Here is a 16350-nt window from a genome sequence, read left to right on the forward strand (position 1 = left end):
AGGGCGATCGGTATAGGCTACAATTGATTTGTTTGAGCCGTGCATTATGAGAAAAACGGCAGGAATACGAGCAAAGACATGACAAAGTTAATCTTATCCATGATAACGGTCGGCCTCATGTCGCAAAAGTCGTAAAAAAGTATTTGAAAACGCTCAAGTGGGATATTTTACCGCATTCACCGTATTCGGCGGACATTGATCCTTTTGATTACTGGTTGTTCCGACGGATGCAGCATGATTTTTCAGATCACCGGCCTACTTCTTTCGCAGAAATCGAAAATTGACTCCTAACTTGGATATCCCCAAAAGACGAGACATTTTTTCGAGATGGAATTCGAAAATTGCCTGAGAGGTGAGAAAAATTAGTAGCCAGTGATGGACAATACTTTGATCAATCTGTTAATTCATTTTGTTCTGAAATAAATGCATTTTTGACCACAAAAAAAATGGACCGAACTAATTTGTACCCCCAATATTTACTAAAAAAAAGTATGCATGAATGCCGAATTGCTTATTACATTGCCACCAGAAACAATTTTAATATACACGAGTAAGAACCTTAGACATAATGCTATACATAAACGAATAATAGACTTTCGATGAGAGAAACACTTTATATTGAATGCTCACTTTTTCTTCGACGTTGTCCAGCAAGTTGCTCAGCATTTCCTTCTGGTCATTTACAGCTTCTCGCAGTCTGATGGTAAGGTGGCCCTTGTGCTCTATGTCTGTGCAGGTAACGCAGATTGCTGTCTCGCATTCTCGGCAGTAGAAGCGCAGTGTCTGAGAATCATGCTTCGGACACATCAGAGAGCCTTGCTTCTCTTGAAGGGCTATCTCGCTCAAAGATAAAAGCTTGTGGTTTCTGGTGGCGTCTTCAATCTGATGGCACCTGGAACAGTCTTCGCATAAGAAGCCTTCGCATTCCGCGCACTTGGATGCCGATGGCTGCATCGCACACCTAAAACAAAAATCAGTTTGCACAATTTATTAATTAAATACAGGATGTTCCGTAATGACCACACTTAATTATATGTTCTATTCTGTTTATACAACTTAACAATTAAATACAGGGTGTTCCAAAATGGCCACCTTTAATATAAGTTTTTGGAATTATTGTCATGCACATCGGGGGATATAATTGGAACAACATCCTTAATTATATGTTCTACTCAGTTTATACAACTTAGAATTAAATACAGGGCGTTCCGAAATGGCCACTTTTAATATAAGTTTTTGGAATTATTGTCATGCACATCGGGGGATATAATTGGGACAACATCCTTAATTATATGTTCTACTCAGTTTATACAACTTAGAATTAAATATAAGATGTTCCGCAACGACCATCCATAATTATATATTGCACTCAATTTACAATTTAACAGTTAAATACAGGATGCTCCGTAATGATCACCTTTAATATATATTTTTGGAATCATTGTCATGCACATCGGGGGAATTAAACGAATATTTCAACAAAAGAGGAATAAAAACTCTATCGAAATTTAAAAACTCAATAGTAAGGAAGAGGAGTGTACAAAGTATCAAAGCCTTGCTGATTGCTGGTTGAAACTTTCGGGTGTTTCCAATAACCCTAATCTAATAACGTCTTTATTTCTGCCAACAATGAGGCAGGTTTTTAGGCCTTGTATACTTATTTTCCTCATTAGTGATTCGTTAAATCCCCCCTTACTCAAATAATAATTTATAATCCCCAATATATGTAATTTTTCAACTCAATTTTTGACAGGAGTTCTAAAAATTCATATTAAAGTTGTTCCTTACTTAAATCCTACTTTGAAATCTTAACTATCTAAAACTAATACAGGATGACATTGTCATTGTACAGCGAAAAAAATATAAAACGTACCACCTTGAAAAACTTTTGATCCAACGATCGGATCTTTACGTTCCAGGACTCAATCTTAAAGGTTCAAGGGTTAGCTTCAAATACGCTATTTAGTTGGTACAGACGAAATTTTAGGTTACGAAATCAGACACAAAAACGTACTTTTTCTGAGTAAACATACCCTTTTTTCGACGAATGTGGATTTCTGACCCCCCAGATATAGTTCCCCCCTCGAAATATAGTCGCAATCTAGGAAATATGATCCCATCAATTTAATCAGGAGAGCGGTCCAAACTTCGAACCCCTTAATATTAATTTTACCTTTTTTCGTACTTCACTATATTTTGAGAACTTTTTTAAGCGAATTGAAAGATTTTTGTACACAATTATAAAATTTATCTAAATATTATTCCAGGCAAAATGTAATTTACAGTAAATATTTATCATTTTATTTAATAATAGTCGAAAAAATTTCGAAACAATTACAATTTTTTAACAATTTAAAAAAAATTTTTTTTTTTACATCATTTTAACGATTGCAATTTTAAATGACAAAATACAAAATTTGAGCAAAAGCAGTCAAATATGTTCTGAGATACCGAATTATAAAAATATAACTATGAAAATTTGATTTCTCAGGAACTATTTGACTGATTTCGCACAAATTTTGTAATTTGCTACTTAAAATTGCATTCCTAAAAATGATGCAAAAGACAGTATAACTTACAATTCAAAATTCCTTCGACTATTATTAGATAAAATGATAAATATTTACTAAAAGTTATATTTTGCAGGGAAATTACTTTTGGAAAGACGAATTTTATAATAGAGTGCAAATATTTTTCAATTCGCTTTAAAAGTGCTTAAGTGCTCGAAAAAAAGGTCATGTTTATTCAAAGAATGTATATTTTTGTGTCTAATTTCGTGATTTAAAATATCGCTTGCGCTAACTAATCAGGATGTTTGAGCTCATCTCCTTGAATCTTTAAGATTCTATCCCAGAACGTGAAGATAACAGTGACATTGTACTAGTTACGTAAATAGATACCTGTGACATTGTACCAGCTACGTAAATAGATACCTGTGACATTGTGCCAGTTACGTAAATCGATACCTGTGACATTGTACCAGTTACGTAAATAGATACCTGTGACATTGCACCAGTTACATAAATAGATACCTGTGACATTGCACCAGTTACATAAATAGATACCTGTGACATTGCATCAGTTACGTAAATAGATACCTGTGACATTGTACCAGTTACGTAAATAGATATCTGCGACATTGTACCAGTTACGTAAATAGATACCTACGACATTGTACCAGTTACATAAATAGATACCTGTGACATTTTGATGGATGATCAAGGGTTTCCATGAGATTGCTAATGATGAAGTTGGTCTGTAGGGCGGGTACTCCAGCTCTGGGAACTATGGATTGTTGGCGACAAACGGGACAAGAGAGGGTGAGGCTCTCAGGGGGCATGTACCGCACCAGGCAGCGCTCACAGAATGTGTGTAGGCATGGTAGCACCTAAATTAAAATAAAATATTTGGCTTCATTACTTTTTGTTTGATATGATTGGGAACACATTTTTTTTAATTATTTCGAAATATTGGGTTATGAGAAAAATGAAAATTCTTTAATTTTACTGCGTTGTTCAGTTTAGCGAAACTAGCAGCAAGAGTATTATATATTTTTTTGCAGACTCCTTCTGTAGGTCTGAAAATGAGCAAGAAAACTAACTTGGTTTGAATTAAAGATTAGTATTGAAGTACTTAAATAGCTTACACTGTCAGATATTCGGATTTTCCAATGCAAAGGTAAAATTCCCCCCCAAAAATAAAAATAAATCTACATTTTTTCCTTATCACGAATCGTCCGTCACATAACGCTGGTGAAAATTTTTTTTATTGGATTTATACAAATACTTCATCTTGCTTGATACGAAAGTGGGATTTCAAATTTAAAATGAGTTTTGTTCCCAAATCTGTAATTTTTTTAATGACATTTTTAATCTATTTTTTGTCGTAATGTATCAGTTTAAAAAAATTAAATATATAACAGAGAGTTGTGCAAATGTTGCGACAAATTTCTCGGGGTGTTAGGGCACATCATCAGAATTATAATTGCATGCCCGGAAATGTCGTCGCACGTGGCTAGTGGCGCGTGTCTATTATGTCCTCTGTTCAAAAGCATACACTGAGAAAAAAATATGGACAAAACTATCAGAATATGGTAAAAACTACAGTGTTTTTAGCTCTATGGAAAGACCGAAAAACTCGGTAATTTTTAAAGAAACGCTTTGGTAATAATTTTAGTATAATTAACAATAAAATGTTTTATAATATGCGATAAAGTTTGGTAAATGTGGCAGGATTCGTTAGTATTATAGAGCATGGCATAAAAACCATTTATTCGGTCAAATTTACTATTCAATTTTGTATGTTTTACAAAATGTGTGGTTATAAGAAACATAATTTTGAAAACCAGAATTTCCATTAAACCGTTATTAAATCAGTGTTCTTCCTAAGTGTTCTTAGATAGGCGGCCTGTCCGCCGCCTGCCTGCCTGCCCTTTGATCCCTTTAACTGAGCTCTCCTTGCCTTTTTCTTTAAAAAAACAAAAAAAAAAAAAAAAAAAAAAAAAAAAAAACACCATCTTTTTATTTTATTTTTTCAGGAAAAGATTGTTTTCTTAACCAACAGATTTAAAGAAAAGTCCACTTCTGATTTATTATTGATAATTATTTAACTTCAATTTTTAATTTCATCCCATTATTTTAATAAGATTTTTTTTAATGTAGTTATATAGTTAAAATTCGCATTATATTCGGCCTCAGAGATATTCGCATCTTTTACTTAAGGGGTATATTAATAAGCTTTTAGTGATTTTAAATTTTACCTTTATTTTTTAAATAAATATTTATTCACAAATGCACCATTAAATGTTTATTTTCTCATAGTTTTCAGTTTAAAATATATAAAAAGCTTTCAATTTTATCAAATAAAACTTTTTAAGTTTACTTCTTTTAAAGAAAAAAATTTATACACTGAGATTGTCTTTTAGCTTGCCTTTACTTATTTTGCAAAAGCTTCATATTTTTCTGTTACTTTGATAATGAGTGAGAATCACTTTGCTGAATATAGATATAAAATAGTATAAGGGGTATAATTTAAAATATAATAGTATAATTTAAAAAATGAAAATCAGATTCAGTTATTACATAATATTACACATTTTGATAAATTTTGAAGTGCTGAAAACACATCCTTTTAAAATCCGTATTTTTATGCCAGAAAAAGTATTATAATAAATATAGTTACTCATATCAGAATATCAGAAAGAGTTACATCAATCTTAGGAAAAAATATGATACAAAACATTTTATAACTAATATATTTTTTTAATTGTAATTTACCTTCAACATTTTTATGTTGGAAAAAATTTAGTAGCAAATTAAGCAACTGGACAAAGAATATCAGTAATAGTTATACCAATGATAAAAAAAAATTTAGATATGCAAAAATATATAACACATACTTGTTAATTTTATTTGCATTCAATATTTTTATGTTAGAAAAAGTCTAGTAATAAATTAAGCAACTCGAATGAGAATGTCAGAAATAGCTATACGAATCACAGAAAAATATAAGATATGCAAAGTATATAAATATTCACTGCATATTTGTTAATTGCATTTACCTTCAACATTTTTATATTAGAAAAGGTCTAACAATAAATATAGAAACTCGTATGAGAATATCAGAAAGAGTTACATTAATTAAAAAAAATAATAATAAGATATACTAAATTATATAACTTCATATTTTTTGATTGACTTTACCTTTAACATTTTCATGTTAGAGGTAAAACATTATTTTTCATGAAAGAGGAATGAAAAAGTCTAGTAACAAATTAAGCAACTCGAGAAAGAATGTAAGAAATAGTTATGAGAATGATAAAAAATATAAGGTATGCAAAAATATATAATATTCACTACATATTTGTTAATTTTATTTGCATTCAATATTTTTATGTTAGAAAAAGTCTAGTAATAAATTAAGCATCTCGAATGAGAATGTCAGAAATAGTTATACAAATCACAGAAAAATATAAAGTATGCAAGGTATATAATATTCACTGCATATTTGTTAATTGTATTTACCTTCAATATTTTTATGTTAGAAAAAGTCTAGTAATAAATTAAGCAACTCAAATGAGAAAGTCAGAAATAGCTATACGAATCACAGAAAAATATAAGATATGCAAGGTATATAATACTAGGAGGCTTCGCCCCCTGCTCGCTAACGCTCACCAACCCCTGAGAATTGCTACGCAATCCTATGTGGTTCACGCCGTGAAACATGGCTCGCTGCGCTCGCTCGCCAATGAACACAATGTTCTAGCACAAAGACATAGTATATTATCATCAAGGACATAGTATTTTATCATCAAAGACATAGTATTGTACTTATGTTGAAGAATTCTATCAATGTTCTTATTGGCTTTTAAAAAAGTATATTAGCTATTTAGATTGTACATGGTGAAAAAATCAAAACATTAGCTAAATGAAAAACATATTAGCAAAATAAATTATCAAATATTGCAGTTACTCACCTAAATTCAACTAAATCTGTATAATAAATTAGTTAATGCTAGAAATTCTGAAAGTTTTAGAAAAAAATTTTATTATTGAAAAATATAAACTTTAAACCCTAACTTTTCCTAGTGAGATAATAACATTCAAAAAGTCTTTCATTTTCAAGAACACAAAAATTTGTTTTATCGCCAAATGAAGTATTTTTTGGTGATCAGCATTATTGAAATCAATTTCTATATTAATTAACATTTGTGATAAAGTACATAACATTTTAGAACAAAATAAGGATGATTTACATACAATTAATTAAAATGCATGACTGTTAGCATTACCCGAGAAATACCACGTGGAGGTCACCATGCTGCATTTCTAATCGGGGAGTTTTGATTTTGGCAGTTCCCCTTGCCTACTGCCAATAGAAGTTTCAATTAAATTTTTTCCAAAAAACATTTTTTTCTGCAAAGCTCTAAGAAATTAACACTAAGCATTTTGAATTTCCTTGAAAGCACAATTATAGATTTGGCACCTTGGAGCAATTACTGAAAGGCTGTCAAATGACTTAACTCTTGACAGGCCAACATAAAGTTGTCCATGACTAAAAACTTCTGTAGTCAATACTAAACTGATTTTCTCAAAAGTCTGACCTTGTGATTTATTTATAGTCATGGAGAAGGCCAGCCTAATTAATTCCTAATTGAGTTTAAATTAAATATTATCATGTTTTTAGGGCATGAATCTGAATTGAACAACCTGATAATGCTCACTCTGGTTATTGTTTCCGTTTTTAAAAGCGCTATATGTTGAGCCAGCTCATGTGACATTTGCCATGTGACATTTTTAGCAGCGATCATTGGTCGATTTTCTAACGTTGCCATCCGGGGAATTGTAATGAGGCTTTTTTTTGGTGCCGTGTAAGAGAAATATATATATAGATTCACTGCATATTTGTTAATTGTATTTACCTTCAATATTTTTATGTTAGAAAAAGTCTAGTAATAAATTAAGCAACTCAAATGAGAAAGTCAGAAATAGCTATACGAATCACAGAAAAATATAAGATATGCAAGGTATATAATATTCACTGCATATTTGTTAATTGTATTTACCTTCAATATTTTTATGTTAGAAAAAGTCTAGTAATAAATTAAGCAACTCAAATGAGAATATCAGAAATATTTATACCAATCATAAAAAAAAATATAAGACATGCAAAGTTCACAGCATTTATAGATATTTGATAATTGTATTTACCTTAGGATTCTCGTACCTATCCAAGCAGATACCACATTTAAGGAACTGGGAAGTAATTTGGCGAATAACTGGCGATGTTACATCCGGTACTGAGTCTGGAATTGATGGAGCGAAGTCCTAAAACAGAAAAATAAATAAATATTAGTTTAATTTTAAAACTATTTTAATTAAAGAACAAGAAGAATTTTTTTTTATTCTTCTTACAACGTTAGAAATATGAGGTACATTTATAAGAACTTACTAGTCACTATCTTAGAACACGTTTTGTTATTAGATAAGAACTGCAACAGAACAATGAAGAATAAAGAATTGTGACTGAGTATAGGTATCACAGCTTCTTTTATACCTTTAATTGATACATAAAAATAGAAAAAAGCAATAAAAGCCTAAGAGAATCTCAATTTATTAGGAGTACCGTCTATTACTACGTAGATGAAATGCTCATATATATTATTTTATTGGCAGTCTACCTGTGAGACAATCAGAATTCAATTTGTGGTAGAATTTAACGATCGGATTTATAGAATCAACTAAAATGTCCACGTGCTGCACTCAGTAAAAATTTCCGGATCAAATTCCGGTAAAAAGTACCTGCACGCAGACTCCATTTTTACCAGAAAAAAATCCATTTTTACTGGAACATGTTACGGAACAAAAAATGTGATATACCGTAATTTTACATTAATTATTACCATAAAATCACAGTATCACTCTAATTAAATAAATATTACTGTAAAACTTACGGTATAATATTTAACGGTAAAAAGAGATTTTATGGTAAAATGGATCTTACGAATGATTCACCCTAAAGTACCGGTAGTTTATAGTGTAATTTGATACGGAATGTTTTGCATGTTACCATATCAACAATTGTTTTATTCACCTAATGTAAGTTAATTCCGAAGAATTTACACTATACGCATTATAACGATTTAAGAAAAATATTGCATTTTCCGAAAAAGATATTACTTTTTATACTCGAAAAGTTTAAAACAGATCATACATATCCCAAAAATGATAATAAATTTGACTTAAAAATTTTAATAAATTCCTCATTTCTTAGTATATTTAATACGATTTATAAATTTTGAATTGTTTAAAATTCAAAAGTTATGAACATCTATTTACTGTAGTAAAAATATATATTTATGATATAAAAATTTTGTGTACTTTAAATACTATTAAAAATTAAATTATATTTTTATATTTTCTAAAGTAAATGTACGGTAAAACTAGCTTTCATACTTTATACACCTTACAAACGATTGCTCTAGAATAATTATTATTACATAAAATAACCATATACGCATTATTTTGCAAGAAAAATTAGAATTAGTAAAAAAATAAAATTTTGTTTGCTGATATGATGTTACAAATAATTTTTTTAACCGTTTTCTTATTTTTGTTAGGTGCTAAATAACTGAGGTAAACTTTCTTTACAGGAGACTAAATGTCTATCTTAAACGATAATTTGATTCTTCCGAAATCAAATGTCTATTTCAGACGATTTAATAAAGTTTGTTTCAAACGATAATTCGATTTTCTCAAAATTAGACGTCTATTTCAAACGATATTATAAAGTGTGTTCTTAACTTGAAATAACAACTTGAAGAAAAATTTGAGGGACAATACATTAAACCTTGATTAAAAAAACAAACATGAAACATATGTCCTATCAAATCACACTTAACCTTGAAATATAAGTGCTTTTGCACATTAGGAAGTAAGATAGTACCCAATAGACACATTTTGCCTAAAATGGAGGATTCATATTTTACTTTGTAACCAGGCAGACGATAGATCTTGACAAAACTCTTAAACATTCAAGAGAAGTGTGGGATATGCCTGCTTAAGAGGTTTGACCTTCCGTGTCCATCAAGCAAAGAAGCGACACAAATCGTTTGTTCTTGATAATGAAAGTAGTTCATTGTCAAAGGGATTTAGAAGGTGCGGTTCCGGATAGGAAAAAAAAATGGAATTTACCAATTGTGCCTTTCAATCAAGTTTTACATTATTTGATCGTTTTATTTTTAGTCATTGATTAGAATGTTCCACACAATAAAGTTAAACTTAAAATGAACTTGAACTAGACACATATATTTATATGTTATAGCGTATGTACGCAAATTGATATAATGTGACTTATATGTGTGTAGCTTGTTTTGAAGCAAAGATTAAACTGAGAATAATTTTTTATTTAGCGTTGCCAGTACCTAGTTTTGCTATAGCTTTATATCTTGTCTGCGAGCCGATTTACGAGCAAACAGCAGCACTTAAAAGCTATGAAATTTCAACATGGAATAGATGTCGATCGGAATTTATAAACCTTTCAGATAAATTTTTCATTTTATTTTCTAAATATTTTTTTAAAAGATTAAATTCAACAACTGTTGAAGTTTAAATAAAAATGTTTTCAGTTGTCTAAAATTGATTAGATTGGGTAATAATCCTTTTTAAGCAATCTTTTTAAAAATAATTATATTTAACTACAATTACCTACAAACAATACTTATTTTTAAGAAATTTTAATAAAAATGGTTATATTGACCTATAATCATTTTTAACCAGTACTTTTTACCAAGTAAAGTTTAATAGAAATGTTTATATGAAGCAATTGTCATTTTTAAACAGTATTTTTTTCTTCTAACAAATATTTCCTAACTTGGTTAACTCGTTTCATAGTTATTATTGTCACTGTGAGAAGTTTGCATTTCTTTCATAATGAAATAAAAATATTTCTTACACGAATTGTGTTCTACGATTTCTAAACCAATAAATATTAAAGGGATGGAAGTTGATCAAGGACTAAAATATCACTCTTCATCCTTTCTCTCCTACCTGCAAGTAAGAGGATTTTCGGCACATGAGTGCAAGAACTCAAAGCAATACTGTCAATGTTGCAGTTGTAGTTCATTTACGTCACACTAGGGCTACACAATGGGCTATTAGGATAGAGCGTTCGCCTTCCAATGAGGCGAACCGGGTTCGAATCCCAGTCGATAAGAATTCCACATCCGGCTTGCACCGACCACAGTGCTGACATGAAATATCCTGGATCATGGGTTAGAGTCCCCTTTCCGTCAGGCTAACCGTGGAAGGTTCTCGTCGTCTTCCTCTCCGTGTAACGCAAATCCGGTTAGCTCCATCAAAAAGTCCTCCAAGAAGGCAAATTACTCTCAATACTCGATCCAAGAGTTCCCTTGTCTTCTGGATTTGGTTCAAAATTACAAGGCTACGGAGTTGAACATTAGTAGTCGTAAACCCATAAAATTGGGTCGGCTGTTCAACGACGGTTATAAAATGGGCTATTGGCGACCATCTGGGAAACATCCCTGAGGATGATCCGAAGACATGCCATCACAATTTTGATCCTCTTCAGAGGGAATGGCACGCCCGCTTCGGTAGCCCAAAGACCTGCACGCGAAGTCGAGCACTTTACGGTAGAAGAGTTTAACGAGGACCAATACCGCACACCCTCTGTCCCTACGCAGACTAATCCAAGTGGTCACCCACCCGCACACTGACCGAAGCCAGTGATGCTTGACTTAACGATCAGTATACTGCCGAAGGTTGCAAGACAGACACAGAAAGTAAATTTGATAGAAAAATCCTCAGATCGCCTGAAGCCGTTAGAAATTACCATTGAAAAGTAAAATTGCTTGCCCACAGAACAAATTAAATTTTTTATTTTTTTAAATTTCATTTATTGATTGAACGAACTAAAAAATCAACAATAAAATCGAATATATTTATAAAATGAAACAGAACAGACGTTATTATTAATGCACAAAACTGGCATTTTTTTGGCCTTTTACATTATGATAGAATTTAATAAGAATGCATTGAAATAAACAGCGCAGAAGTTCTGAACAACCAGAATACCTTGAATATTCTTTTTAAAATTTTGGATTGAATCCAATTGAAGTGTTTTAAATTTATTATGAAAAATGTAATGAAATACATTGCAGTTCGAATACCGTGGCCTACTTCGCGAATAAATGTATTCCTATTTTTGGATTATATTAGACTTTTACGGCTGAGAAAATAACTATTCATGTTCCGTTTCATAATATTTTATGTCTCTAAGCTTTTTTTTTTTAAAAAAAATATTTCTTTTCCTGAATGTAAAGAATAGTTAAAAGAAGAAAATGTATATTTTTATATTCGATTTTAATGGAAAAACTTTCTTACAACTAAAAAGTAAATGTTAACATCCATCAGCATAAAAGTTATATTATTATTCTATACTACGTAGAGCTCATATAAAAGCAAGGTTTTTCTTTTTGAGAAAGTGTTTTTTTATTTTTTAAATGGATAAGAGTTACTCATTTTTGTTACCGCCTTAAAGAAGGTTTTATCCAATAAACATTAAGAGGTATTTTTCAGTTTTTTTTTAAATATCTTTAATTCTGATATTGTCAAAAAGATTATAGTATGAAACAATTAATTTTTTAAAATTAAATAAATATTTAATTATGTTTTTTCACTGTTCGCGGCAGCCCATCAACCCCGATGATTGCTTCACAATAATTGTTGTTTCTTGGTATAAAACAGTTTTTTCTACGAATGTTGTCGTTTAGTTATTTTGTTAGTACAATTTAAACTCATTTTTTGAACCTTGAAACAACTTTTTATAACTATATAGTAAAAAATCGTTATTTTAATAAACAAATAAAAAAACGTTCATTATAGAATGTTAGGATCATTGCAATTACTTTAAACAAAAAAAATTCGTGTCAAAATTACAGTTAGAGATATTGTTAAAACAGAATGGCTTTAAAATTTGAACATTAAATTATCTTATTTCTTACAAAAAATTAAAAATCAAAATTATAATTAAGAAAATATATTTTCAAAATTTTAAATACTCCCTGAGAAAAAAAAAGTACGGTTAAAACTACCAGAATATGGTAAAATTTACTACGTTTCTGGCTCTGTAAAAACACCAAAAAACTCGGTAATTTTTACCGGGGTGATTTGTCATACATATTTTGGTAAAATTAACAATAAAACATGGTTTTATAATAAGTGACAAAATTTTGTAAATTTGGTAAAATTTGGAAATTTTATCACGATATTTCAAAGCATAGCATAAAAACCACTTAATCATTTAAATTTTCTAGTCAGTTTTTAATTTTTTACTAAATGTGTGAGTAGTAACAAAAACTAAAATTTTCAAAAATGGAATTTTCAGTAAACCGTTGCCATATGAAAAGAAAAATTACCAAATGAATGGTTTAAATATCATGTATTTTAGTTTTTAATATCGAAATTATTTTTTTAACCAAAAATGCCATTACCATGACAGTACGGTAATTTTACCAGAATTTGTTTCGCCTTGTACATTTGGCAACCCAAAAATTTAAAATTATCAACATTCGTAACAGAAGTCTTCTTGTACGATAATAAAATAATAATAAAAAAAAACGACATTAATAAAATAACAGATAACGAAATAATAAAACAATAATACTTTATCTATATTTCACGGACGGGAGTTACTTATTTCAACTGGTGTTTTTTCTTACTCAAAAAATACAAAAGAAATGTCAGTAAATATTTGGGAATGCCACAGACAGATAATAATTGCCATCGAATCGAACATTATCTTAGTATGTCAAAGATAATAAATCTTACAGCGACAAACGTTTACACAAGTTTATTTCTTAGCGAATAATAACAGCAATAAAAAAATTCATGGAAATAATTTAAAATAAACTTTGCCAACTCAAACTTTTGAGTCAAGTTTCGCAGGCATTGCGTGAAAGGTGATAATCGTTTCAATGGTTCATTAAGTTTATTGCGTACAAAACATTTGAATTTCATAGTTTGACATTGAAAAATATAAACTTTTGTTAGTTTATATTTACAAATACGCGATGACCCAAATTCATTCAGGTCAAAATAGTTTATGTAGTTAAATACGTACAAATTTTGTAAATCCAAAAAAAACCTCTTTTAAAATTTTAAGTACAATAAATAATGTAGATAATATGATTTTAACAGAGTTTGAAGCTTTTTTTCGAAATTAATTTTATGAGGATTTTATGTGTTTCCATTGATTTTCATTGCAACCAATAAAAATTTAATTATAATGCTACTAACCACCTGCGGCTGCAATTTTATTGTACAGTAAGTATTGTTCAGTTGCAATCTCGCCTCCCAATGAGGTAACCCGTGTTCGAATTCCAGCGGTGGCTAGTCGATACGAATTCCGCACCCGGCTCGCACCGACCACGCTGCTAAAGTAAAAAAAATCCTCAGTGGTAGGCACGTCATGAGTTAGAGTCTGCTTGGCGTCAGGCTAGCCGTGAGAGGTTTTCCTCTTCATGTAACGCAAATGCGGATTTGCTCCAACAAAAATATTCTCCGCGCTGGCAAATTTCTTCCGATACTAGATCCAGGAGTTCCCTTGTCTTCTAGATTGGGTTCAAACATACAAGGCTACGGAGTTGAACATCGGTAGTCGTAAACTAAAAAATGGGTCGGCTGTTCAACGCTGGTGATAAAATAAAATTAATTTGAGCTTATTCGCGGTGGCTTTGAGGATAGAACGCTCGCCTAATAAGGTGACCCAGGTTCGATCCCAGCGTTGGCTTGTCTGCTCGAAATCTTCTCCCATCTCGAACCAGCCACAGTGCTGGTATAAAAATATCCTAAGTGGGTCATGGATTAGAATTCCCTTGTCACCGGGCTAACCGTGGGAGGCATAACCTCTCCCCTGCATAAACTATTAGGACTATATTTTGTAGATTGCAGCTACCCGTATAATTTGAAAGTCAATAAACCAAATACGTCGATATAAATGTATTCAAAAAAAGTTTTTTTTGTTTTTGTTTATTTCGCAATTGAAAATAGCAATAGTCTCACAAATGAATTAACGTATTAAAGATAAAGCACAGAAGTCATTAATATTGAATCCTAATACGTGAAAAATCCCATCATTAGATCAAACGTTATTGAGGTATTTGCTTTTTTATTTCTGGCGTCGTACGTCACTTCCATGCTACTAAGATTGCAAAACTCGTTGTTTCATCCTCATATAAAAAAAAAAACTGAAATAATTAAAAAAACAGAAATAATTTTAAAAACTGAAATAATTAAAAAAACAGAAATAATTGAAAAAACTAAATCAAATGTAATCAAATTCGATGTCTTCGGTCATTTTAACACATTGTAACGATCCAATGAATCCTAAAGATCAAAAATACATTTAAGGAACTAAAATATCAAATTAAAAATGGTTAGAAAATATTTTTCTTTCGAAGTTACTTGCATATAAAAAATGCAATAAAAATATTTAAACAAATCTCCAGCAAGACTTGGAAACACAAACAAAGTAGCAGTAGTAAGAAAATGCATTTTTTTTAAAGAAAATTTTATCTACTCTTCCAAGTCTAAATGAGATACCATCAATTTAGGGTAGTAATAACAATAATTCTCGACTTTTCGCGACCTTCAAGAACAACCACAATAGAAAAATATCCCCATATGCCATCCCCTTCATAGGTATATAGTTGATGCAGAAAGTCATTACAAAAACCCGTTATTGACTTTTTTTTTCCACTTGCAAAAACCCTTATGCGTGACGAAATTCGTTCTTTTTCTTTTAAATTGAACTAAAAGATAATATCTCATACATGCGTGCACACAACGTTCTTTTTTGAGAATAGAACGACACACATTTTTCATTTTTCTGGAAGAAAAAATAACGAAGGCTCTCGAATCAGCCGTTAATATAATAAGGAACTAAGTATTTCCTTGTCTTTCTAGAACTAGTAATTTAATCATCAACAATGGTACATAAATGAAAAGATAAATATCGTTTGGTACTACGTTGTAATGTAGATTGCTAAATCGGTAATCTCAGCTTTCTCTTCAAGGCTGAAAAAACAAATCAAATTGTATAATGATAACAAGGAGCAAAAGAAAAGAAAAATTTAGCAATGGGTGATTTTTATGCTAATTGAATCTGTGACAATGGATTGTTCCTTGTAGTTGTTGGTTTAATTTTTTTAAAGAGATTTTAGAGCGCCATAAAAATGCCTATATCTGTGAAAATCATGTGTAATTACTTTATTGTAAGGTACGTTGCATATCTGAAATATTACAGATAGATATGATTTGGATAATAAAATTTTTTTACGAGGATATTATATTAGGATAAACAACTTTTATAATTTTAAGCACTAAGTTTTCGATTTTCTTAAATAGTACTGGAGATACGTGAAATTAGAAAAACAAAAAGTAAAATTTACTTTAAAGAGTCCAAATTTTCAAGCCATCGCTTGACTAAAGTATTCGGATAATTTTTTCTGGATTTCTCCTCCCAGTATTTTACGTTTTAAGAATAATTGTAGCATGTTCAAAATTCAAAAACAGCACTTAAAAAAAAAAATTTTTTTTTTGTAAATTTAATTTTTTAAAAATTATTCCACCAATTCTTAAATTTTGGATTTTCATCATTAAACATTGAAGTTTAAAATGGTGTAAAAGTTTGTATAGTAGTGTATCGTCCATTATTAATTAAATAATAAAGAATTATAAAAAAAAGTAACTATTTTTGAACGCAATCATTTTTAAATGAACTAGTTTTGTAAGTGAGTACAAAATTTCCTAGATTCGCTTACATAGTTCTAGA

At 30.3% G+C, this 16350-nt stretch overlaps 1 protein-coding gene across 4 annotated transcripts in view; it reads right to left on the reverse strand.

Annotated features, from left to right (window-relative positions):
• LOC107443007 (tripartite motif-containing protein 2) overlaps positions 1 to 16350 on the reverse strand; it is a 92340-nt gene that overhangs the window by 19768 nt on the left and 56222 nt on the right. For 3 of the 4 annotated variants that reach the window (XM_043038920.3, XM_043038975.3, XM_043039049.3), the window contains 3 exons: positions 7710 to 7826; positions 3198 to 3388; positions 631 to 961 (listed from right to left, as the gene is read on the reverse strand). In XM_043038920.3, the coding sequence (XP_042894854.1) occupies positions 631 to 961; positions 3198 to 3388; positions 7710 to 7826 (639 nt within the window). Of the gene's footprint in view, positions 1 to 630; positions 962 to 3197; positions 3389 to 7709; positions 7827 to 7950; positions 8061 to 16350 lie in introns of those variants that run through there. The other variant, XM_043039007.3, reaches the window with a different exon arrangement.

This window comes from Parasteatoda tepidariorum, chromosome 9, assembly GCF_982258835.1.
Source record: "Parasteatoda tepidariorum strain Cologne lab strain chromosome 9, Ptep-v5.0, whole genome shotgun sequence".
Classification (NCBI taxonomy): domain Eukaryota; kingdom Metazoa; phylum Arthropoda; class Arachnida; order Araneae; family Theridiidae; genus Parasteatoda; species Parasteatoda tepidariorum.